Below are 25,492 nucleotides of genomic sequence, written 5' to 3' on the forward strand. Positions count from 1 at the left end.
TGTGTTGGAGGACTCGGGGCTGGTGGCCCATGTGGTGGGAGAGCACTGAAGGCAAAGGAAAAGACTCAGAAATCACTGTGCCATTCTTCCAGGAAGTTCCAGGCCTCCCAGGTGGTTTTCCCTAAGGATATTTTAATTCCTCATGGGTCCCTGCCTGCCCAGTCTGTGCCATTAGCAGAGTCAGGAAAAGGACCAGGTCTTAGATCCATGTCACAAGTATTGTCATCAGCCCAACATGGGACTGGAAAACAGATACTGCTGAAGGCAGTTTATAGACTAGAGGGTGAGAAGTATAGTAGCTTCCCTGGAGTCTCAGAAGAACAAGTGAGAGTCTACATAATGGGCACTGCAAATGTTTACGTTAAGGGTCAGCTGTTGCTACCATTATCGTCACCACCATCACTATTTTATTTTCATTGTCAGTAGTAGTAGTGGTGGTGGTAGTAGGAGTAGTAGTAGTAATGGTTAGTAGTGGTAATCAGAGTCAGAAACATTTATGGCTTTTCTGAAGGCCAACATCTACTTGGCTTCTCTGATCCTTCAGTCCATCTTTCTAAGCTGTTAGCCCCATAAAGACAGGAGGATGAGTCAGAAAACTTGTAAAAATTCTTGTCTTTGAAAAAACCCTTCACTCTGGTCATCAAATACCAAGCAGTGTGATATAATAGAAATACTAGACTTAGAATAGGAGGGATCTGAGTTCAAATCTTTGGACCAAATAACAGCTATATAAGCATAAATTCTCCCTGAGCCTCAGTTTCCTCATCTGTAAAATAGGGATGATGATTATCATAATGATCATTAAAAAATGTGGGCCTGCTCTAGCTAGAAAAATTAGCAAGGCTATCATTTGAAGAAGAAAGAAAAGGAGTTAAGAAATTCTGGCCATGGCATCCATGGAATCAATGTTTCTCAATAATGACCTTTATTTTATTATTATTTTTTTAACCCTTAACTTCTGTGTATTGGCTCCTAGATGGAAGAGTGGTAAGGGTGGGCAATGGGGGTCAAGTGACTTGCCCAGGGTCACACAGCTGGGAAGTGTCTGAGGCCAAATTTGAACCTAGGACCTCCCATCTCTAGGCCTGACTATCAATCCATTGAGCTACCCAGCTGCCCCCAATAATGACCTTTAAACAGAGCTTTCTATTTAGCTCATTTACCCATCTAGGCCCATCAAGAATGAGAACAAATTTCTGTTTCCCCATTTGTAAGATGAGGAGGCTGGATCAAATGGCCTGTGTCATTTAAAATCACTTGGGATACTTGGAACTACATTTCCAGTGATCCTTAATGGGTTTCCTGTTTTGGATTATGTATTCAAGGTGAGGGACAGTTTTTTTAAATTAGGGGGAAGTGACTTGGAACTTCCTCTTTAGCTACCTGAGCTAGAGGAGAGAGGAAAGGTAAATGGCTGAGGTGAGGTTGGAATAGGTTTCTTACAGGCACGTGGTCAGTTTATCTTTATCAGCATGGCTTTTATTAAAATACTATTCTCCCTTTTGATCTCGGCCCTCATCATTTTTAATCATAACAGGCCTTTGAGGCTCCTTCCTACTTTAAGTCTTCAGAGAGCTCTATTTTTCTGATGAGTAATAAAAAACAACATACCCATAAGTTTATAGCAGGGAAGAGAAATGGAAAGGGAGGAGGGAAGGTCAAGGTGAACATTTCACCTGTTTACACATGAGGAAGTGGAACCAAGGTTTCCTAGAGGAGCAATAAAGTTTTTGCTACCTACCTTCTCAATCTGCGATGCTGCACCTTCTAGCCTTTATAATATTTTACTGGGTGGCCTCTTTGCCCCAGAAATACATACCAGGGGACAGAGGAAGATGTGTATCCACAATCAAATTAGCTATGTGTAATGGAAATTTTTTTGTTTTTCACATTCAACCAAAACAGTAAAGCACTTAGCTCAGTTGCCCAGGAAAGGTTTCCAGCTTTGTCCTTCATTGTTATTATGCTGAACAACAATTACTTATCTCTGACCTTCATTAGGGCCCTTGGTGGAATTGTAGATTAAGCTTCTCCTCATATGACCTTTCCCTGTGACTCCTTCCCAAGCTTGTGACTAGGACAAGTTGTAGATTTATGAGAGAAAGCCAAGGATTCACTCTGGATAGAGAGAGGCTCAACAGCAGACTAGTTAAGCATTCCTCTCAGGACATTAATGTAGAGGTCTGCCTATCTTAGGTCAGGGCTCACACAAGAGGGACTTACTCAGGCTTGGCAGGCTGCTCCCTGATGTCTGAGAAGTGGATGGGATCGAGGTTACAGGCTCTCCATTGTGGGTAGTTCCAGGAAGCTTCCCTGGTAATGTTTGATATTTGTTCTCCCCTAGGAATAGGGTGTCCTATAAAAAGAGAAGAAACATGGTTTATGCTATCTTAACTTTTGCTAAATATCTCAAGTTAGGTGTTCTCAGCATGCATTTATGGCTTTACCAGATACATTCTTTATGATTATTATAACTACCTTTACTGGATAATGTCATAGGCCATCTATTCATGTTGGGAATAATTATAGCCTGGCCAGTCAGAAGGAGGACATAGATAATACATTCCTAAAAACCAACTATAAAGCTGGCACAAAGACAAGATATTGTAATGATGAGAGATTTGCTTGGGGTAGAGGATCTGATTGATTCTGGACTTCATTTATCGACAAATTCATTTTTCAGAAGGTATAGGGAATAAAGAAGGGTCATTGTTGGTATGGCCTTAATTCTCTCTCAGAAAGAAGAACTGGATGGTAAAACAGCAGCACGAGTCTGTCATCTCAGAGCTGAGGACAATGCTGGGGATGGTAGGACACACATGTCCTCTACTTGAGGAAATCAAGTTTCAAATGATATAGAGAAAAGAGGCACAGTTTCTGACAATGTAACTAAAGATGATCATTATGGAAAAGGAGGAGCTATCTAAAAAAACAAACTGATGATGCCACACAAAGAGCTCTCTAGTGAACACAGATGGAATAGGTGGAGGAAGGGGGTAAATGACCTTGTGAGAATACAAGAGTGTCATTTTGAACAAATAGGACTATGAGGTTTAGGCAGGCAGACATTGTTTGGAAACAGATAGAATAATGTTAACAGATGAGAAAAAGAAAGAACATGACTAATGACTCTGATTTTGCTTGTTTTTTTGTTTTTTCTTTAAGGACAATGGTCTCACTGGAAAGGGCAGGATAAAGAAAGAACTAAAAAAAAATAAAAAGTAAGACCTCACCAGGGAGGAGAGTAGAGAGGCACCTCAGCCTATGTAGAAAGGAGGACTCTCCTGTCATGGAGATACACAAGTACTAACAGAGAAGAGGCTGTCCCACCTCCCTTCTCCCCCAAGCTCTTGGGGATTCCTGTGTGTGTGTGTGTGTGTGTGTGTGTGTGTGTGTGTGTGTGTGTGTGTGTGTGTGTGTGTGTGTGTGGTGGGGACATGGGGTGGGTCCTGTCTAATGCAGACTGGAGAGAAGAGGCAGGATTTCTCCAACCAAGGAGAATAGATTCAGAAAGGGTCATAGAGATGAACAGAGGGGTCTTTCCATACTTAGGAGGGAAAAGGAGATTCTAAAGGCTTCTGAAATCAGCGCTCCAAATGCATTTCCCCCTAGAAACATTCTGCTAGAAGCTGGCAGTGAGCTACAGCTGAAAGGATAGGGTTAGTGATAGACAGGCAGTGTTGTACAATGGAAAGACCCTGCCTCTGGAGCCAGAGAAGCTGGGGATGAATTCTAGCTCTTGTGCTGGTGTGACCAAGGGCCAATCACCAAACCAAAGCCCATGGGCTCCTCATTTATAAAAAAAAAAAATGAAGGGGGCTGGTCTAGATGGTCCTTCCCAACTCTAAATGGGTTGCCAATCAAGAACTACTTAAGGGGGCAGCTGGGTGGCTCAGTGGATTGGGAGCCAGGCCTAGAGACAGGAGGTCCTACATTCAAATCTGGTCTCAGACACGTCCTAGCTGTGTGACCCTGGGCAAGTCACTTGACCCCCCGCTGCCTAGCCTTTACCACTCTTCTGCCTTGGAACCAAGACAGTATTGATACCAAGACGGAAGGTAAGGGTTTATTAAAAAAAAAAGAAAAAAGAAAAAAAAGAACTACTTAAAAGTCTTTTGTAAGCTGGGCTGGGGACCCACCACACAGGAGGATGGATATTAGACTAATAATCTCTAGCCCAAGATACTTTCTGGCTCTGAATCTCCGATTCTATGACAACTCCTTGAAGCCAAACTGTTCATCCATCTGTCCTTCTGTGATTTTCACTGCTCCCTTCATTCATTCACTCTGAAAGGTTCAGAGGCTGCCACATTGGTCCAAGTGTGTATTCAGGTGATAAATCAGCCACATCAGGGACTGGGGTTTAACCTGTTTGGCAATCAGTTCCTTTTTCTTCTTGCCTCCATCCAACATCCCACACCAAAGCCCACGGTCCTTGTGCTGGGGGAACAGTAAACCCATAAGAGCAAACCCCACATCCTGTTAAGGCAAATGACAAGCTAACACAGTAAATGTACCTCAGATCCTGCAACAGGCGGTTTTCCATCTCCATACTATGGAATTGTAGGGAGGAGAGTTTCAGTTTGGTTGAGAAAAAAGCAACAAGACAAGAATTAGCATAAAACATAACCAGAGCTTTCACTCATTGTCCTGACCCGGTTATTCCCCTGTTCATACATGAAAAGACTATTATTTTCCCCATCCCCAAGATACCAATCATCAATCTTTCTGGTGTCTTCATAAATGGGGACCAGGAATCCTCAGTGGCCATGTGAAAATGATCAATGGGCTCCAGTTTGGACCAGGATGGGAAGACCATCATCACTCATGGAAAGAGCCAGCAGATCCCTACAGTCCAAGCCATTTATTCTCTCTCCCTCCCTCTGCCTGATTATAACATGCCTGTTATAATCAGTCATTTAAGGTGACAGGTTAGATTAAAGGACCTCTAAGGTACATTTCAAAGTTCTGAATCTGTGTCTAGTCATTAGTCTAAGGCAGGGTGAAAGATTTAATTCTAAACCTGAGAAAACTCAAGTGACAAGACAAAGGAGGTCATCTACATGGACAAGTGCTGCTTCTCCCTACACTTCAGAGCAGAAGGAATAAGAATTCTGACTGTGTCTTAGCTTCTCTTCACTGGAGGCTCTAGGTAGGCTGGGTGCCTCTAACATCCACTCCAATCACTTAGCACACTTTAGTAATGATCAGTATAACTTCACACCTGGAGCCTGCCAGAGTCTAATTTTAGTTTGCTAAATTCCTGGCCCGCCTCTCTCCTATTTATTCTGAACACTGCTGCTAGGTCAGCTTTTCTTAAAAAACAGTTCAAACACAGGAATCATATCACTTTCCCTATCAGAAATCTTTAAAAGTTGTCTAATGGATGTAGAATAGATGACACACTCTTTAGTTGAGATACAAGGCCCTTCCCAATCTAGAATCATCTTCTCTAACCAACCTTTCTGCCATTGCTGCCCAACAAAAACCCCTGGCTTTAGTCACTTTAATATCCTTGTTGTAGCCCTAAACAGTTCTCTCAAATGCTTACGCCTAATTCTGAGGCTCCTCTCATGATGTTATCTCCTGTCTGCCTCCACCAGTATGTCCTCCTTGGTGATCCAGGCCCACAAAAATTTCTCCTCTTTCAGAATTCTTAATGTACCCATGCTTGACACTGTCCAACCTGGCACCTGCTTAAATGCTGTTCTGTACACAATAAAAACTATTGACTTCAAAAGCTTGTAAAGTGCTTTTCATTCATTATTTCATTTGATCCTTGTTTCGTTTCTAAAGTATGGGGCTTGGAGTCAGGAAGACTTGGGCTGGAATCCTCCTCTTGCTTACTAGTTGTGTGTGACCTTGGGCAAGTTCCTGAACTTCTTGGAGCCTCAGTTTTCTCATCTGCAGAATGAAGATAATAAACAGCACCTCTCCCAGGGTTGTGAGGATTAGCTGAGTTAACTAATGTAAAGTGCTTAAAGCCCAAATAAATGTTAGCTTCTAGTATCTCACTTGTTCCCTGCTCTTGAACCCATATAAACTGCCCATCACATGTTCAGTTATACAGTAGGCAACTGATAAATAATAACTGATCAAATCACGGACAAACCTTTTCCACAGAGCTATTTTGCAAATCTTCTAGACTACTGGACAGTTTTTCCTGAGTCCTGAAGGAACAAAAAAAGGAAAAAAGCAAATGATTATGTGGGAGCAGAACACACTTGCTTGAAAGACACCACTAGAGCAGATGGATGGGGCTAAGCTGGACAACACAGATGTTTTAAACCTGAACCATTATATTTTCTTTTTGGCTCAGAGTTCAGTGGATTTATCCATTTGAACTAACCTCATTCCAGGAAAAAAACATGCAAAGCTGGAGGAAGAAACTGCAATAAGCAGAGGCCCATCTGGAAACCACATGTTGCCCTTTGAGGTCACCTGCTTCAGTAGCTCCCCATCTTCCCCTCCCCTTAATACTGTGGCCCAAAGCCACAATTTCTCTGCATTTGCTGACATGCAGGGAGGCTGAGGGAGGCATGGAACAGGGGTTAGGGTTATGTATGTGCACATGCACTGTGGGCATTTGTGTAATGGCTCCTGAGAGAGTTTGAGGAATGGTCATGGCTCTACCAATCAACCCAGCAAAAACTCATTTTTTTTTAAACCCTTAAACTTCTGTGTATTGGCTCCTAGGTGGAAGAGTGGTAAGGGTGGGCAATGGGGGTCAAGTGACTTGCCCAGGGTCACACAGCTGGGAAGTGTCTGAGGCCAGATTTGAACCTAGGACCTCCCATCTCTAGGCTTGACTCTCAATCCACTGAGCTACCCAGCTGCCACCCCTCCCACAAAACTCATTTTTTTAATGACCCTCATGTCTCACAATAATCTAAGTCTTCTCAGATTTGCAAAGGCCAAATTCCTGGACCTCACAGTATTGACTGAATGTGAATGGAATCCGTAACCTTTGAGATGCTCTCTTCTTTTCTGGAGCCACACTGGATTTCAACTACCTGGAACATGATCTAGCCCTGAGCCCGAGGGAAAAAGGCAGAAGAGAAATGTGACTGGTACCTGCTTTGCGTTTCCAGAGAATCCTCTTCACAGTGGGAAATATGACCATTGCTGGTGTCCAGGATGCTTCCACTGCCAAAGAAAACACCACCCCCAATCACAGTTAGGTCAGCTGCTCACTCAGCTCAGGGCCCACACACCTGGCAAGCTCCCCAGTGGGCAGCTTGTTTTCAGAGGCTGGGAGATAGGTATGATGGCCCTAAAATCTTAAAAGCAATCCAGAGGGGAATGTCACAGGACTTTGGCTTCTCACCTTGTTTCCAGAGTTTTCTGAGGCAGAGGAGGAGCCCCCAAGTTAGGGGAGGTACATCTTGGAACCATCTGCAGGGGACACACAAGAATCTTATTATCTATTAGACATATCCTTTCAGGCACTGAGATATACCGAATAAAGCTCTCAGTTCCCTACAGCCCAATTTCTTTCAGATCCAATGTGAAGAATTGGATTGGCAGTCCCGGACACCTAGGAGCTAACATTCTGGCTTTGCAGCCCTGTTAACTTCTCTGGGAAAGGCCTCAGTTTCCTCCCCTGCAAAATGACAGGATCGAAAGAGACAACTTGGAAAGACTGAAGGACTCTGACAAGTGCTAGGACTTATTACAGTTCCAATAGACTGGTGATGAAGCATTCTACCATCTTCTAACCAAGAGGGGATGCATGTGTTATGCAGAACGAGACATCTATTTTGGGGGCCATAGCTAAGGAGAGAACTTGTTTTGTTTGTGCGTTGTTACAAGGGTTATGCATTCATTTTTTTTTAAGTGGGGGAGAGAAAATAGATTTCTTTATATTGAAGAATATTAAATTAAAAAAAATTTAAACTCCTAACATTCTATACTCTGATTTTTATTCAGGCCCTGGTTTGGTGTCCCCCCCCATCTTGCTTGTTGGGCACCATTAAAGTCTGTTTATGAGTTGGGAGTCACCCAGTTTTAGACATGGATGGCCCTCTAGTTGAATGCAACTCTATAATCTTTCCATACAATAAAACTACATAACTCAACCAGCCCAGAGTGATCAGTTGAATGTAAATGAGTTGTTTAGATTCCAGCCACCAAACTGATTCATTTACTTAGCTTGCTACTGATTCATTGTGTGAGTTGAGTAGTCTTACAAAGACTTGAACAATCCTTCTATAGTGCTAGTTCCCTCCCTCTCTTCTCCCAGCCCAAAGTTCAGGTCGGGTTTAAAGATTAGATAATAAGAGTCCAAGACCTCCAGCTTCACTGTTTCTCCTGGGGATTTGTTCACCATATTCCACTTCCTGAAAGATCCCTCTAGTTCTTCTTCCCCACTGGAAAGGATTCTCTCTGAAGACCCTGAAGGAGAACAACAGGAAGGCAAAATAACTACTTGGCATTATTTCATTGCAGGGATCTGAAAAACAGTTTTCTTCTCAAGAATAAAAGTAAATTAAGAAGGAATGGAAGCTGGCCCAGTGCTCTATCTCCTGCACCAGTTAGCACTGCCTTTGCACAGGCTGATCTGGTGTCTGGAACGCCCTACCTTCTCATCTCTACTTGGAACTCCTGGTTCCATTTAAGACAGCTCCAGTGAATGAATGAATGAAGCATTTATTTGCTAAGTGTTTCCTATGAGTAACCTAAAGTGCTAAGAGCTGGAAATACAAATAGAAAAGTTAAAGCATTCAAGAAGCTCATTCTCCCCCACCCAAAAAAAATCTTACCTTCTGTCTTAGTATCAATTAATTTTTTAAAAATGTCTTAGTATCAATTCCAAGATAGAAAAATTAGCTGAAAGGGTTAGGCAATCACAGTTAAGTGACTTGCCTAGGGTCACGCAGGTAGGAAGTGTCTGAGATCATATTTGAACCCAGGTCTTCACAACTCCAGGCCTGACACTTTGTCCATTGTGCTAAAGGAGCTCACATTTTAACGGGAGCTTCAGTCTCAAGTCAGATGGAAAGGTTCTATAGCCCTTAGTGTCACCTCCTACTTGAAGCCTTTTTTGACCTCCCCCTGCAGCCCCAGTAAATGAGGCTTTCTTCCCCACCAACCTACCCCTGAAATGATTATTTGTTGTATTTCCTATTTATTAATCTGTGTCCATTTGTTGTTTTCCCCACCTTGCCCCAAGGAAAGTAATTTCCCTGAAGGCAGGGATTATTTCATTTTTGTATTTGGCACACGGCAGACACCTAAATACATATGGTTTAATTTTCTGTTGCTACAGTGATATCCTCAGATTGTCTGAAGAGAAGTTTTCTCTTCCACTCCAATAGCCTTGCTCATCTTCTTTAGAAATGAAACTCTATGAGATGTGACTCCCAGTCTCTGGCTTTGACTCAAAATACTTCATGCCTCAGAATCTTCACCCTTGTGTCCACAATGTGGTTCCCCTGTGACTGCAGGAAGTCAGGGCCCAAAAGCACTCAGACCCTAATGGAGGCATCCTGATTGGGTACAGGGTCTGGCAGGGGGAATGGGGAAACCAGGGCAACATTTCTGAGTTATTCTCCTTTACCCTCTTCCTGGGGCAATCCATAGGACTGCTGCCAAAGTATCCCAGAACTGAGGGCTCTGGGATTGCATGACTTTCCTCACGCTTGTCTCATCCTGGGAAAAAGCTCATAAACCTTGACGTTTCATCAGAATCCTTAAGAAGAGTAATGGGGACAAACCACCAAGAGCTTCACCTGACATTGTAATAGGCTTTGTCCATGGGAACCAAAAATAAAAGAGTGGTTGCATCAGTGTGTGGGCAGCATACTTGAAGATAATTACAAAAACAACTCTTATTGTCCAAGGTCTTGCAAGTAAGAACATAGCCTCCTGTGAATACAGCCCAAGAGGCACTATGAGCCCTCCAAAGCTGCTAAGTTCTTTCCCAATTAGCCAGGATACATATTAGCCCTGTTCTCCAGTTTTGGTTCAGATGGATCCAATGCCTGGTACAAGGTTAATCGATTTTTAATTAACCAATTTTTGACTGATGGAAAAGATGGGTGACTGGGCTAGATAGTATCTTCTAGGACTTTTGGGAGCAACAATGAATTTCTCTTCTCTTACCATGAGCTCCTAGCATGATCTCCTTTACTCTTCGATACTGGCTCAGTAACAATGTGAGCTCCTCTATCCTGCGGTCCTGAAAAGAAAAGGAAACAGAGTCAGACTTGAAGGACCCACAGCCACTGCGAGGCATAAACTGTACGGAGGTCAAACACATAGAGCCAGATTCTCACTGCATTATAGCAGGATTGGTGCTGGTTTTAGAGTAAAGAGGTCCCTGCCTTCAGATTCTGGCCCTGCTACTGCTTACCTATGTCACCCTGAGCAAATCAATTAACCCCTCTTAGCCAGTTTCCTTCTCTGCAAAATGAGGGGGTTGGACTAGATTGGGTGTCAAATACTCTTCACATGAATCAGATTAAATCATAATTTGGAAATATTTAATAACATAAATTAAAATATAGCAGAACATAAATAATGCAAATATATGTTTTTCTAAGTCAATATTTGGCTGGTCTGGATCCTTATATGTTAATAGCCTTGGTTTCTGGTTAAGTTGGACACTCCTAGACTAGCTGATTTCTTAGATCCCTTCCAGCTTGATAGATATCATTCTATGATTTATGTGTTCCAAAATATTTTAGAACTATTTCCAAAATTTGGAAACACATGGGTGGCCCAAAAACAAAGGAATGGCTAAATAAATTGGTAATGGTATATTGTTACACCATAGGAACATGGGAAAAGTTATATGAACAGGTGCAAAACAAAGAAAGCAGAACCAGAAGACTATACCCAATGACTACAATAATGTCAATGAAAACAATGATGAGAGGCAGCTAAGATCAGATTAATTGCAATGACCAAACTTGGTCTTTGAACTGATGAAATAGACTTCCTTTGGCTAAGTAGAGGGCAATAACCTGGATGTGAGTGGAATAATATAATTCCTTTTATTTATTCCTGGGAAGAATTCCATGATGGGGAAGAGTAAACTGTGAGGTAAAGAATAAAAGGCATCAAGAAAATATTAAACAAAACCCCCAAACCTTAAGGCTATATATAACAAGTCCTTTTAAATAGCCTCTTGTGTCTTAGAGGGGTTCTTTGAAAAGCTCCGTTTGTCTCTAGGGCCAAGACAAAGACCACAGAGATGTGTGAATAGTCCAACCTTAATTTTTTAACCTTTATAGATGGATATACAATATACGTAGCTGCACATTGGGCTATCATAAGTATGGAGAGTTTTACAAAGGAAAAAGAAGACTTATCATAGTCATAGCCACTTGGACTATATCTGCTGCTATTTGCTAATATTCTTCTTAAAATTAACACAGTACTTAGGTGTGGTCTAACCACTTCAGACTGTCTTGTAATATTGCTTCCTCAAATGATCTCCAAGTATTGCTTGGAAACAAAGGTCTATTCTACCCCTCCACCCCGACTCCATACTTATACTACTGTTACCACATAACTTTGAGACAGTATCCAGAGAAATGAAAAAGAAGATCACACAGAAGGCAATGGAGGGTATAAGCAGTCTCAACATGTAACCAATAAAATAGATACTAGGGAAGAGAAGATGCATGTTGGAAAGACAGAGCCATTCAGAGGGGTGAGGGATAGCAGGTGGAGAGCCCAGGCAATCCACTGGTATCTTTGGTTATCAGGAGAAAGTTGGGAAGGCTCCGGACATAGCTTGGGGCTTTTCCCTGTTAGGAGCTTATGGGAGGACTCTGCAATATGGGACAGAACATGCAAATCAATGAAATCACATATTCATGTTAGAATAGGCTTTTTGGGGGTACAGTTCCGGCTCACTCTCAGGAGTCAATAACTCTCTACCTCGACTTACTGTCACCCTCAAGAAGAATAGAAGCTCTTGGGGGCAGGAAAGGTTTTGTTTTTATCTTTGTATGCCCAGTGCCTGACACGGTGCCTCACACATGGTACCTACTTAATAAATGTTTATTGTTATATATTGGGTTTGGGGCTACTTAATCTTCCCTGACCATTTTCACATGAACAATTCCCAAACCAATTTCCCCCTATCCTTTATTTTCTATCATTGATTTTTTGAACCTAAGAGCAAGACATGACATTTATCTGCCCCATCCCCCCACTACCTTGTAAGATGTGCTGGTCCATCGAGATCATTTCAACCCTAGATTGTCACCCTCTGCTTCCAGCTTTGGGTTTGCTGCTAATTGGATGAGCATTTTATGTCTTTATTAAAGTTCCTGGTAAAAATGTGGAATAAATAGGGCTGGGCCCTGCGGAATTGTGCTGACTCCACCCTGAAGCTTGACAAGGAATCTCTTTGGGAATGGCTGTTTAATCAGGTGTGAAATCCCTTAATAGTGCTGTCAGCTTTTAAAAAGTTAGTGCAACACCTTTAGATATAATTAAACCTAAGTTTTATTATGTGACATATGACATTTAATGAACAACTTAATTATAATAGAGCAAGTCTTTTTGATTTCACAAATACTAAGAGTAATTCCGGGAATAAAAGGCAGAAAGGAGCTTTAATATTTGTAGGTCAGATACTTTAATGCTTCATGTGTGTGATATTCCTGTCTATATTCCTTTGAAGCATCTAGTTGGCACAATGGATGGAGCACTGGGCCTGGAATCAAGAAGATCTGAGTTCAAATCAGGCCTCAGATATCTACTGGCTGTGTGATCCTGGACAAGTCACTTAACTTCTGTCTGCCTAAGAGTCCTCATCTGCAAAATTGGTATAATAATAGCACCTTCCTCCCAAGGTTGCTGTGAAGATCAAAAGAGCTAATGAGCAGACACTTAATATCTCGTATTATACTATACTGTAAAATGACTTAGGGATTCCTGAGTGATCTCACTTGATCACAGCAACCTTATGTAGTAAATGCCCTTATCCCCATGTTACAGATAATAATAATAACTAGCATTTATATAGCGCTTTGCAAATAGTATCCCATTTGATCCTCACAAGAGCCTGGAGAGGGAAGTGCTTTAAATTACCCCTATTTTAGAGAGGTGGAAACAGAGTCAGTAAGTGACTGAGCCCCACATCTTCCAGATTCCAGGTCAGATGCATTACGGCACCACCTAGTTGCCTAGAATAACAGCTTTGAAGAGAGAGGTAAGAGACTTGCCCAGGGTCACAATGCTACTAGTCATCAAAGGTGAGATCTGAAACCTGGTCTTCCTGACAAAGTCCACTGTGCAATCCAATATAGGGCCTGTTTCTCAGGCTGGTGATGATGTTTTATTAGGTAATTTAAAATTTTATTTTAATTAGTTAATTATATGAAATTATAGTATATAATACACAACACTCAATTAAATAATTAATTGAAATTAATTATTAGGTTCTATAATTGAGACATACTTCCCTTTAGGTGTTCTTCTCCTGACACTTTCCAAAAACGTGATGATGACAAGTAGCCTCATTTACATAGTGCTTTAAAGTTTGTGAAATACCTGATTTATTTAATTTAATGAGGTAGAGACACAAGTCAGGATTCCCAATGACTCAAGCAAGCAAGCAAGCATTTATTCAGGGCCTACACTGAGCCAAGCATCATGCTCCCATCTAGGTAACATTCCCAATAGATTTATCTAGACTAAAAAGATACCAAAAACGAGCAAAGAGAAGCACCCTCACATCGGCCGCTGGTGTCCCCCTTTTTATAAAGGACCATTTTATTCTTACCTTTTCTTCATTTGCAACGAGCAAAGTCTCCATTCCTATTTTTAGACGTTGAACTTCTTGATCTACAGTTAGGAGGCAAACAAAAAAAGAATTTAGCTGGTACTTTGTAATCATTCCAACAACTTTAGAGGCAATAGATAGAAAAGCAAGATACACACTCATACATTCCCATCTCCTACTTTGGTCTTCAAAAGGCTTTTGCTTTTCTAGGGATTTATAGGTGGGAGCAGGCTAATTTACTGTTTAAAAGATTCATTTACTGGAAAGAAACTGGATGCTGTGTAATGAAAATGAACAGATTTGGCCACAAAAAAGGGGAGAAAATTCATCTCCTTTCCAGAGGTGGGAGTCTACAGGTGAAGGGCTGTTGTGCCAGTTTTCTAAAAAACCTTTTTTCTCTTTTTAAATTATTTGTTATATTGGGAAAAAAAAAAGAAGGGTGGAGTAAGTTTGGAAATGAAAGACAATAAAAAAGATCAATGCAAATTTTAAAATAAATAAGCAAAAGAATGGTGTGTTTATGAATAGCTTCATTTATTTTGTAAAAGATCTTAAGCATGCCATCTTCTCTGAAAAGTTTATAAGTGAAAAGAACTGATAGCTTTAGTGAATTTTCATGAAGGTCAGATCCTGCAAGACCTTCTCTCCTTGTTTTCTATAATTTAAGCCTACATTTTAGGGATCCTAAAGAAACTTAGATCCTGAAGTAAACTTGTCAAGAAAAAAAGGACATTACTGGATGTTTGCCTTAAGAAAATATGGCAAAGCAGCTGGGTAGCTCAGTGGAGTGAGAGTCAGGCCTAGAGACAGGAGGTCCTAGGTTCAAACCTGGCCTTAGCCACTTCCCAGCTGTGTGACCCTGGGCAAGTCACTTGACCCCCATTGCCCACCCTTACCACTCTTCCTTCCACCTATGAGACAATACACCGAAGTTAAGGGTCTTAAAAAAAAAAAAAAAGAAAGAAAAAGAAAATATGGCATGATTACAACTGACTCCTAGATTTCTAAAAAGTATATTTTTTTTAATATGCTAGAGTATGCCTGACCTAATCAAGGAGCAGTAACTAGTGGCTTTGGAAAAAAGACAGGCATGCATTTCATTCTAAAACCTGCTGAAGGGGGCAGCTAGGTAGCTCAGTGGATTGAGAGCCAGGCCTAGAGATGGGAGGTCCTTGTTCAAATCTGGCCTCAGACACTTCACAGCTGTGTGACCCTGGGAAAGTCACTCAACCCCCATTGCCTACCCTTACCACTCTGGGGGCAGCTGGGTAGCTCAGTGGATTGAGAACCAGGCCTAGAGACATGAGGTCCTAGGTTCAAATCTGGCCTCAGATACTTCCCAGCTGTGTGACCCTGGGCAAGTCACTTGACCCCCATTGCCTACCCTTACCACTCTTCTGCCTTGGAGCCAATACAGAGTTTTGACTCCAAGACGGAAGGTAAGGGCTTAAAAAAAAAATAAAACCTGCAGAAAAAGGGAAAAATAAATAAATAAAGCCTGCTGAATTCCCAGTGAAATCACTGTTACAGTCCCCTAGCTCACTGTGATGGAATCTGTGTATTCTCTTTAAGAGAAAACAGAGCAAACACAGCATGACTGCTCAGTTGAGCAGTCTGTCTGTGGATATTCAAGGCTCTAGATGAAAGGGAATTTTAAGGACCTAAGCAAAACTAGGAGACAGCAAACAAGCACCTATTCAACACTGGGAAGAACAGGACCACCAATAGCCAGATGATCTGAATCAGAAGGTCCCAAGTGAAACAAACCCATCTGACAATAAGGCTAGCCACCAATGAAGCAGAAATTTCCACAAGAGAAAAGGAAGAGATGTGAATGGGGGAAAAAATACAGAAACACTGTGGTTGAGAGACAGAAGAAATTTGTGATGGAAAGAAAGCAGAAGACTGGGGAGACAGGAATGTCATCTGCCAGGGCTCCCTTTCCAATCCCCTCAACAAGGGTTAGGCCTCAAGGGGAAGCTTAGCTGGATGAAGTTTCCTGAGGTCTTCTTTTGTACAGATTTAGCTTCCTGGTCGCCTGAGGGCAAAAAAGGCCCACCCTGGTAGAGTCAGACCCCTTCACACTGGGCAGATATCCCAAGGCCATGAGTCATACCACTGACCAAATGAATTTCCACATGGAGACAAGAAGGGGGAATTGTCTACCCAAGTTAACTGCTGCAACATCTTGGGTGAATATCCCTTTCAATGCTAGGGCTAAATAATTTTTTGTTAACTGATGGGATTTGTTAAAAAACAAAACAAAACAAAAAAAAAATCAAAAAACCCTTCATTTTTTCTCTCCTATCAAACCTGAACTAACTGGACTAAACCCACCTTTAACATTTGGAGTCTCTAAAGCTCCCTACAATTCTAACTCTGTGATTTTATGGTCTGAGGATTCTCCATGTCTGACTTGAACTTTCATGACCAAGGGTGACAGAATAATAGGTCTTTGGTGTAAAGAAGTATCGAGATTCATTTAGAAACCCAGGCACCAAAGCCGAGACCGAGCCAAGACCAAGCTCCCCCTACATCCAGTGTTTTTTCCATTGTACCACCAGGCTCCCATAAAGAACTTTGCCAAAAGCCCTCAGACACAGTCACTCTCTTATGAGAAATTCATCATTCGCCACTCCGAGATAATTAGAAATCAGAACATGGAGGAAACCCGTAGACACGACATTGGATTTTACATAGAAGCAGAATTTTTAAAAAGTCAGATTAATCTCTATACATGTTGGGTAGGGGAGAGGGTCTGGAGTGCTAGCATAATTCATTGTCATTACTGCCAAGATAATTCTTACGAGACAGATGGTTTTAGTTAGCATGGCCCACGTGTCATGGCCCAAGTCCCACCCAAGCTCAGACAGCAAAGCAGAGCGTGGCACCTCAGCCAGGTAGGAAAGAAAGGCACATCCTGTAAGGCTTTGGAAGGAGTGCTTGTCTTCCTGCTTGACCCATAAAGGAACACTGCCAAGGAGATGCTCCAGAGGGAAACACTACATTTGGGATGCCTGTTCTCTCCAGCACCAGGGCCTGCTCCTTGTCCATCCTGGTTAGAAAGCTCCAGAGTGTGACACAGATGACATCCACCTTTAGGTGGTCTGAGGTGGGATCCATGGATGTGAAGAATGTGTCTGTGGCTTCAGAGAGTGAATGGAGCAAAGGAGGGGTCATTTCCCTGCCCTCTGTTCAGTTCTGACATCTGACATTTTAGAAAAGAGATAGAGGGGGCAGCTGGGTAGCTCAGTGGATTGAGAGCCAAGCCTAGAGATGGGAGGTCCTAGGTTCAAATCTGGCCTCAGACACTTCCCAGCTGTGTGACCCTGGGCAAGTCACTCAACCCCCATTGCCTAGCCCTTACTACTCTTCTGCCTTGGGAGCCAATACACAGTTTTGACTCCAAGATGGAAGGTAAGGGTTTTAGTTTAAAAAAAAAAAAAAAAAAAGAGATAGATAATGTAGGAGGATGAGAAACCATGCTCCATGAACAATAGCAGAAGAAACCAAGGTGATCTAGCCTGGAGGAGGGAAGATTTGGGAGGGCCAAGAAAGCTCTCTTAATGATGGGTCTGGTTCTATTTGACCCAGAAGGCAGACCAAAGAACAATAATAGGATATTGCCAAGACCTTAGACACATCCTAGCTGTGTGGCAAGTCACTTAAACCCCAATGTCTAGCCCTTACCACTCTTCTGCCTTGGAACCAATACCTTGGAACCATTGATTCTAAGGCAGAAGGTAAAGGTTAAAAAAAAAAAAAAAAAGGACAGATTTGGGGGGTAGGGGGACAGCTAGGAAGCTCAGTGGATAGAGAGCCAAGCCTGAAGATAGGAGGTCCTGGGTTCAAATCTGTCTGCAGACACGTCCTCGCTGTGTGACCTTGGGCAAGTCATTTACTTCAACTGACTACTTCATACCACTCTTCTGCCTTGGAACCAATACTTAATATCAATTCTAGGACAGAAAGTAAGGGCTTAAAAAAAATTTTTTTTGGCTTGATATGAGAAAGAACTTTCTAATCATTGGAGCTGTCCAGAGGGCAACAGGTTGCCTCAATGAAGGTAGTAAATTTAATATGCTACCCATTTCCTTATAAAGAGGCCAAGAACTCAGAAATTGAGAAATACACATATTTTTTGGACATGGTCAGAGTGAGAATGTTTGCTTGACTATATGTGCTTGTAACAGGGATTTTGTTATTTCTTGCTATCTCAACTGGGGGAAGAGGGAGAATGTATGTCTATAAATAAAATAATTTATTTTAAAAAGGAAGTAAGATCCTCGTCTTTGCAAGACTTCAAGTACAACCACTTTTGGAATATGTTGATATATGGAGTTTCTTGTCCAATAATGGATCAGACTAAGGGTTCTTAACCTAGACTCTGCCCAGTTGTTTAAAAAAACCCTTAATGATTATTATTTCATTGTAATTGGTTTCTTTTGTAGTCTTAAATATTTTATTTTATGCATTCAAAAACAATTCTGAGAAGGGGTCCGTCCATAGGCTTCACTAGACTACCAAAGGGGTCTGTGCCATAAAAAGGATTAAGAATTCCTGCATTAGACAAATGATATTCATTCTGTGATTGTTTAAAAAATAATACTCTGAAGATAAAATATGCAAATAAAAATAGAGAAAAGGAGCAATGAGGCTGAAAACCTTGACAGTTCCCTTTAAAATGTCCAGCAGAGTGATTTTTCTGGCTGTGATTCCACATCATGGTGAATTTCTAAGGTGATCTGCGTGATGGAGGGTTTAGGACCCTCCTGGCCTCAACTTATCCGTTGCAAGCAATGAAAAATAGACCTGAATTGAGGGCAAGGTAATGGAACAATCATGTGAGACTAGGCAATTGCATTCATTGTTGCTGCAGAGGTGCATTTTAGCTATCATTGGTGGGGAAAGGATCAAAAGCATGATGTTGGAAGAGAATCTCGAGGCTTACATTTTTCCTTTAGCCTTCTCTTACAAACTCTCTCTAGGACGGGAAACCAGGAGGAAAAAGCACAGATTAGACATGCCCTTTAGACATCCACAAACAAAACCAACCCATCTCACGAGGACTGATGCTGGGTCCTCCCTGGACTGAAAGCATCCTATGAGCTCACACCCTTCTCCCTTTCCCGATCAGAGGAGGGGCCTTGTGCTGTTTATAACGCCAGGGCCATTCCCAGTCACTTGTGTGCTAGGTGGTACAGGCCTGGAGTCAGGAAAACCCAAAGTTCAAATAGGGCCTCAGAAACTTATTAGCTATTTGATCATGGGCAAGTCATTTAACTGCTTTTATCTCAGTTTTCTCCACTGTAAAATGGATTTAATGTTAGCACCCACCTCCCAGGGTTGTTGTAAGGATCATAATAGTTGTAGAGCACTTAGTACAACCCGGCAAACAGTAGACACCATGTAAATGTTTGTACTTTTCCCTCTTAGGCCAAAGAATGGCAGGATCATAGATTTAGAGCTGGAAGGATTTTAGAAGCCAAGCCCAATCCCCTCATTTCATAGATCCAGGGTCCCAGAGCTGAGCAGTAGATCTGAAATAGGATGGGAATATGCAAGTGCAGCATCCTATCCACTATCAGATTTCCTGGGGCAGAGTTTAAGGCTTGATCCTAATGGCATCCTACCAATGGCCCAGGGAGAAAGTGGATGGCAACTTCTACCTGGTGGCTCCCTTGTATCCCCTTATGAAGAAATGAAATTCTCCCTCCACCTAGGGAAACCAAAATACGCCAGGGAGCTTGTCCCTCTGGTGCCTTCCTTTGCAAACCTCAGAGGGAATTTAGGGTGACTGGTGACAAGTTGGTTGTTTACAGAATGAAATAAGAAACATTTTTTGGTGGGGAGGGGTGGTGGTAATGGTCCTATGGTTTCATAAAAGTAGGGAGCTCCCAGTATGGAAACTCCTAAAAATGTAGATTGGCACCTTTTCTGTAATTTATATTCTCAGAGTTTCTTATAGCATTAAAAGGTTAAGTGACTTGCCCAGGGACACAAAACAATATGTGTTAAGGCTAGACTTTTGAGCGGATTATTTCTAGCTCTATCTACTCTGTTATATTGCCTTTTCGCAGAATGACACATAGAATGTTATTTTACTTATAAACATCTGTAAAGAAACACCAAAAGTTGTCTCACACTTTTCTTTTTCTTAAACCCCTACCTTCTGTCTTAGAATTAATACTGGGCATTGGTTCTAAGGCAGAAGGGGAGTAAGGGCTAGGCAACGGAGGTTAAGTGACTTGCCCAGGGTCACAAAGCTAGGAAGTGTCTGAGGCCACATTTGAAGCCAGGACCTCCCATCTCTAGGTCTGGCTCTCAATCCACTGAGCCACCCAGCTGCCCCCTACTCTTTTATTAAACTAGTAGTTCTCAGAGTGTGATCTGGGAATCTCTAGGGGTCCCTGAGACCTTTTCAGGGGGTCTGAGAGATATTTTTGTTAAAATAACAAATTTTAATATTGCAAGTAATAATATAACCAATATGTTTTTTTAGAAAAGCTCTTTGGTAAGGTTCTCAATCATTTTTAAGAGTTTAAAAGGGTCCTGAGGCCAAAATATTTGGGAATCCCTGTTTTAAACCAACCAGTTTTCTGCCAAAGAGTAATAAACACTGGTGGTCAAAGGGAAAACACAAGAATTGTTATTTCATGTCTTGGGCACAAGATGGCGCATGGGTGCTTCATTTCTCCCTCAAACTCAAGGGGAAACTGAGCAGTGCCCAGAGGTCACGGATGCCTCTAAAAGCCCAAGCAGACAGCTCTGCATCTCTCCTCAGGCCCCGCTCTTGCCCATGGCTCTCCTGCAAACAGAAGGCAGCAGCAGGGATAGGCGGAGTAGGCAGCAGCCCAGGGCACAACATGCAGGAGGTGTAATGAGGGAGCCCTGAAATGAGTCCTTTTCCTAAGAGTCCTTTCTAATGGGCCCAAATTCTGGGGGCCACGATGGCCAAGAGGTGTTTATTTGGTGCCATCGAGCTGCCTAGCTAAGAGGAGGACATCCTGTCTTCCCCGGGACGGAGGGAGCGATGCCAGGGGCAGGGCTGCTGGGGGGGAGGCCATTTTCCAACATTCTGTGTGGCCTTTTTCTAGAGTTTGACTTGGAAATCATTTGATATGTTTCTCTAAGGCGGCCAATGGCTGGTGGGGGGAAGCTTGACTTTGACAGATGGCACTAGGGGGAAGCAGGCAGGCTGGTTGCTGTCTCTCCTGCAACTGGGCAATGGGCAGGAGCCTACAGTAGCACCACGGCTCTGTGGCCATCTCTGTGGCCCCTTTACCTCTTTCCGTGCTTTCGGAACAGGCCACGGTCCTGGAGAGCTGACTGTGGAGGCGCTCGATTTCTGCATCCTTCAATGCCAACTGCTCTTGCAGCTGGGCGATCTCCGCCTGGAAGAAGCAAGGACTCTGGTCAGGGCTCAGAAACAGGGAGCCCACACAGAATGGGCCCCCAGGAGGCAGGGTGAGAGGGCCAAATCCGTTTCAGCATCTCCTGACTGCCTGCTTTGCTTGGGCTGTGACTCTCCCTGAGTGACCGAAGCAGAAGCTACTGGGGTGGGGGGTGTGTGTGTGTGTGTGGCACATACCGCCTTCAAACAGCTCTCCTAACCCGTGACTCAGTTAATAAGGTCAGCGACTTGACTTTTTGTATGCTTCAGTCACTGCTTTGTGTACAGGTCTCTGACTTTCTTGTCCAACCATGGGGACCAAAGCTCAGATCTTCTATCCTCAATGGAGGGGACCAGGGGCTTCCAGAGTGCCAGCATATCCCCATCGGAAGGAACCAGAGTTCTAGCTAGCTCCCTTTGCCACCTGAATGAATCATGTTTTTGCTAAAGGTAGAAGGAAGAGATGTTCTCCTCTCTGGTAGCAAGGCTGCTCTGGACACAAATTACGGTGCACTCACTGTGAGTGCATTGGAGACTTAAGACCTGGGTCTGGGCCCCAGTTTTGCTGGTTACTAGCTGTAGGATCAGGGGAAAGCCAGCTAGTCACTCTAACCCTGGGTTTATTTGCAAAATGGGAATAATAAACCTTGCTCCTGGCGTAGAGTCAAGTCCCTCCACTGATACAAGTACTCTCTGTAATGTACCACCATAAAGCATTGTCCAGCGACACAGAGAGGCCAAGGATTGGCCCAGGGTCACACACATAAGAAAGGCAGGATGGGAACCAGGGCTTCTGACGCTAGGATAAACTTTCTAGCCACTGATGACATTGCTTCTCATCCTTTCTATTAATAATTGGTAAAATCTAGAAGAAGGAGAAGGTGACATGGTCTATCATTTAGTGTCATGTGATTGGGTGATCTTGCTTAGCTGTTTTGGAGAAATATACTTTGTAAGGGGCTTTATTATAGTCTTGTGTCAAAAATAAAAATTCAAAAATTTTAAAAAATGTATAAGGGGCAGCTAGGTGGCTCAGTGGATAGGGCTAGGCCTAGATATGAGAGATTCTGGGTTCAAATCTTGTCTTAGAGATACTTCCTAGCTGGGTGACCCTGGGCAGGTCATTTAACCCCATTTGCCTAGCCCTTACAGCTCTTCTGCCTTAGAACTAATACTTAGTGTTGATTCTAAGCCAGAAGATAAGGGTTTAAAAAAAATGTGTGTGTGTGTGTATGAACTGATTTAATTCCTTTTAAATAGTCTGACCAGTTAGATAGAATTCATGTACCTATACTGAATTTTCTGTGGCATATGGTAGATACTAATTTCTACCAAATTTCTTTCAGATTTCTGGGAAATTTTTGCCAAAAAAGAGGTCAGGCCTTCCTTCAGTAATTTAAGTTCTTTGATTATCAAATACTGGGCTACTTTGTTTACTTGCTTCTGCCTCTTGCTTATCTAGCCTGTTCCACTGATCTACTTTTCTAGTTTTTTTTAATCAGTACTAAATGATTTTGGTAACTACTGCTTCCCTTGCCCTCCTGCCTCATGCCACCAGAAGTACCAAGTTAACCCACCAGTCTTCCCTTGTGTGGGTTAAAATGCACCACTAGTAACAGTGTACTGCTTTTTAGCCATTACTAGCCTTCCTACCTCTTCCATGAAAATGACCAAGTCCCCAAAGCGGCTATAATAGGGTCAGGGTCCCTTTAAGTAGTAAGAAATACTCTGCCAAGAAGAGATAAATATACTCTTTAACTCAGTGGGATACTTAAAAGATCAAAAATTTCATCATTGATGGTGCTTCCTGCACAGACAGAGATTGCAATTCCTCCTGGCCTGAGTAGGGAGTTCCTGGGCCCTTCTCCACTCCCCTACAATGTTAACACCTTGGAGCCAATGCCCTGGTGATGGATGAGCTTCTATGAGCTAGAATGATCCTAGAAACCCAGACCACCAATGGGGTCATACTCAAGGCCTTTCCAGCCTGTCAGGACCTGTGAGATCTTGCTTTCTGAGGGCAGCATTCAGGAATGGAGAGCTACCTCCAAGCCAGGATTTTCTCCCTTCAAATTTATTAAAACCAGTTTTATTTAAATAAGAGCTCAAATACATTATATAACATTTAAACTAAAAAAAAAAAAGGTGGAAGGTAGGACTTATGGGGAAGATTTTAGGAATGATCATTGCTTAAAATAACATACATTTATTTTGGAAGGGCCATTTAAAATTTCTGTGTCTCTTATCCCTTGTATAGGGCCTGGTGCATAGTAGTTCTTTAAATGCCTGCTGTACTAGGCCCCAAAGAAGAGCTCTGAGGATGCACCTCATCTCGCTTCTCAACAGAGGTAAGACAAGGAATATGATGTCAGTCTTTCTGGGTATCTTGCCTTGAGTAATTTAATTTAAATTTTTCATTTAGGAGGTTCTCTGTGAGGGGCAGAAGATTCACTGGGAAATGTAGGTGATGTCAAAAACAAAAGATATCACTGAAATTTTATTTTTTAAATAAATAAATGTGTTGATTAAAAATGGGCAAAATGGTATTAATGGTGAAGTCTAATCCCTGCTTCTGTTGGCTGTTTTTGTTCTCACCTGTATCTCAGGACTCTATAGAAAGCTTGTGGTGCTATTACATGCTATTGGAAAGGGGGAAAAGAACCAGTCATTCCCAGAAAATATTATAAGAGGGTCAATAGAGGCTTCATATGGCGGTCACATACTGGCCCTCCCCATTTGAGGTCCCTTGGCTCCAGGTGCCAGGACCACTGATCACCTGGATCAGTGGTTTTTTTTTTTTTACCTTTGTTGCCTTTAGCTTCCATTCATACTGATTTCGCTCACTCTCCAGCTCTTCCACCTTAATTTTAAGATGTTTGAGTTCCTGTAGCAATTCCTGTAGTAGAAGAGATGTAGAGAGATAGAGAAAGGGAAGAGAAGAGGAGACAGAAGGGGAGAGGGAGGGAGAGGGAGAGGGTGAGGAAGAGGGAAAGAGAAAGAAAAGGGTGGGTTAGGTGGCCCAGGTGTGCATTGTCTGACACTAAATTATTCAGGCTCTTGCATAGCCAATGACAGCCATGCTAGGCTGTACCTCTTATTTCTGTCTTTTAGAGGCTTTTCCAGTTTATGTGGGGGCAGCTCCCAATTAAGATCTACTGATACCTTTTGTTTTCATATCAAAGTATTTTTGGGATATAATATTGCCCCCACTTCCTCCAGATTTGAACCCTCCTTTGCATAAGTTGGCTACATAATTTATTAATGGTGAAGCAAATGATAAAGACATAAATCATTATTTTCAGTATTATCTAACAAAGAAAAACAGCTAAGTACAACCAAGTGAGTGCCTGACAAGATGTGCACAGATCCCTCTCAAGAGAAGAGAGGTGCTTTACTGTCTGTTCTCCATTGTCCTGGGACTTTCCAGGCTAGAGCAGACAGTGGCTGTCTCCTCTGCTCCAGAGCTCACCCTTCACGGCTCTTGACAGAGAGGGAGCTGAGAAGCTTGATGTGTTGCTTTGTGGCTCAGGGCTGAGGCAATCAGGAGACAAGCCTCAAGCTTGAGGTTGTCAGAGGATGGGACAATGATGTCTGGAGGGACCAGAAGGATGCTGCTTATAAGTAGGAGAGGAATGGAGATGTAAGTGAAGCAGCAGGCAAGGTAAGAGCTATTTGCTCTGCCCCATAGCCAGGGAACACAGAGTGATAGGGGACTTCTGCCAGAGAGGGCCCCATCCTGGGCACTTCAGGGGAGACAATAAAGGCAATTGAACCTGGGCACCAATCTCCGGGGCCTTGAAGTCTAGTTGGGAAGACAGGAAGCCAACAGAACGACCCGAGGTAGTGTGGGCTCAGTGCCAGATGAGAAGTACTGCCAGAAAAAGGCTTCAAGAGGTCTAAAAAAGGGTGAAATCATGGAGGGCTACAATGGTGCAGGGTGCCTGGATGGAAGAGGTGGCACTTGATAATGCTGAATGATTTAGTCCCAAGATGCTTCCCTAAAAGAACCCTATAATCCTTCATTCCCAGAATTAGGAGGAATTTACATGTAAGGGCATCTAGTTTAAGCCTGAGCAAGAAATCTCTTCTATAATAATTTGCCTGAATATTTCTATCAATGGGCAATGTGTTTCCTACTCAGGGAAACCATTCCTTTTGAAAGAGTTAAGCTCTTTTGAATAATGTGGTCTTCCCTGCTTTTCAGGGTTATTGTTAGAATCAAATGATATGAAATAATATAGAATGTGTTTATTATCCATGCTATGATTAATGATGAATCGGTACCTGAGGCTATTATTCCTGGCCTCCTCTTCACTTAGTAATTACTTATACTATTTTCCTTCTATCTACAAGTA

General features: G+C 42.5%; 1 protein-coding gene across 6 annotated transcripts in view; it reads right to left on the bottom strand.

The window, feature by feature from the left end:
• Positions 1-25,492, bottom strand: part of PPFIBP2 (PPFIA binding protein 2) — a 195,609-nt gene that overhangs the window by 18,031 nt on the left and 152,086 nt on the right. For 5 of the 6 annotated variants that reach the window (XM_044680576.1, XM_044680572.1, XM_044680574.1 and 2 more), the window contains 11 exons: positions 23,941-24,033; positions 21,030-21,138; positions 18,696-18,728; positions 13,745-13,806; positions 10,105-10,180; positions 8,291-8,394; positions 7,328-7,395; positions 7,075-7,146; positions 6,113-6,170; positions 4,518-4,553; positions 2,224-2,356 (listed from right to left, as the gene is read on the bottom strand). In XM_044680576.1, the coding sequence (XP_044536511.1) occupies positions 2,224-2,356; positions 4,518-4,553; positions 6,113-6,170; positions 7,075-7,146; positions 7,328-7,395; positions 8,291-8,394; positions 10,105-10,180; positions 13,745-13,806; positions 18,696-18,728; positions 21,030-21,138; positions 23,941-24,033 (844 nt within the window). The remainder of the gene's footprint in view (positions 1-2,223; positions 2,357-4,517; positions 4,554-6,112; positions 6,171-7,074; positions 7,147-7,327; positions 7,396-8,290; positions 8,395-10,104; positions 10,181-13,744; positions 13,807-18,695; positions 18,729-21,029; positions 21,139-23,940; positions 24,034-25,492) is intronic. The other variant, XM_044680573.1, reaches the window with a different exon arrangement.

The sequence above is a fragment of the Gracilinanus agilis genome, chromosome 6 (assembly GCF_016433145.1).
Source record: "Gracilinanus agilis isolate LMUSP501 chromosome 6, AgileGrace, whole genome shotgun sequence".
Lineage (NCBI taxonomy): Eukaryota > Metazoa > Chordata > Mammalia > Didelphimorphia > Didelphidae > Gracilinanus > Gracilinanus agilis.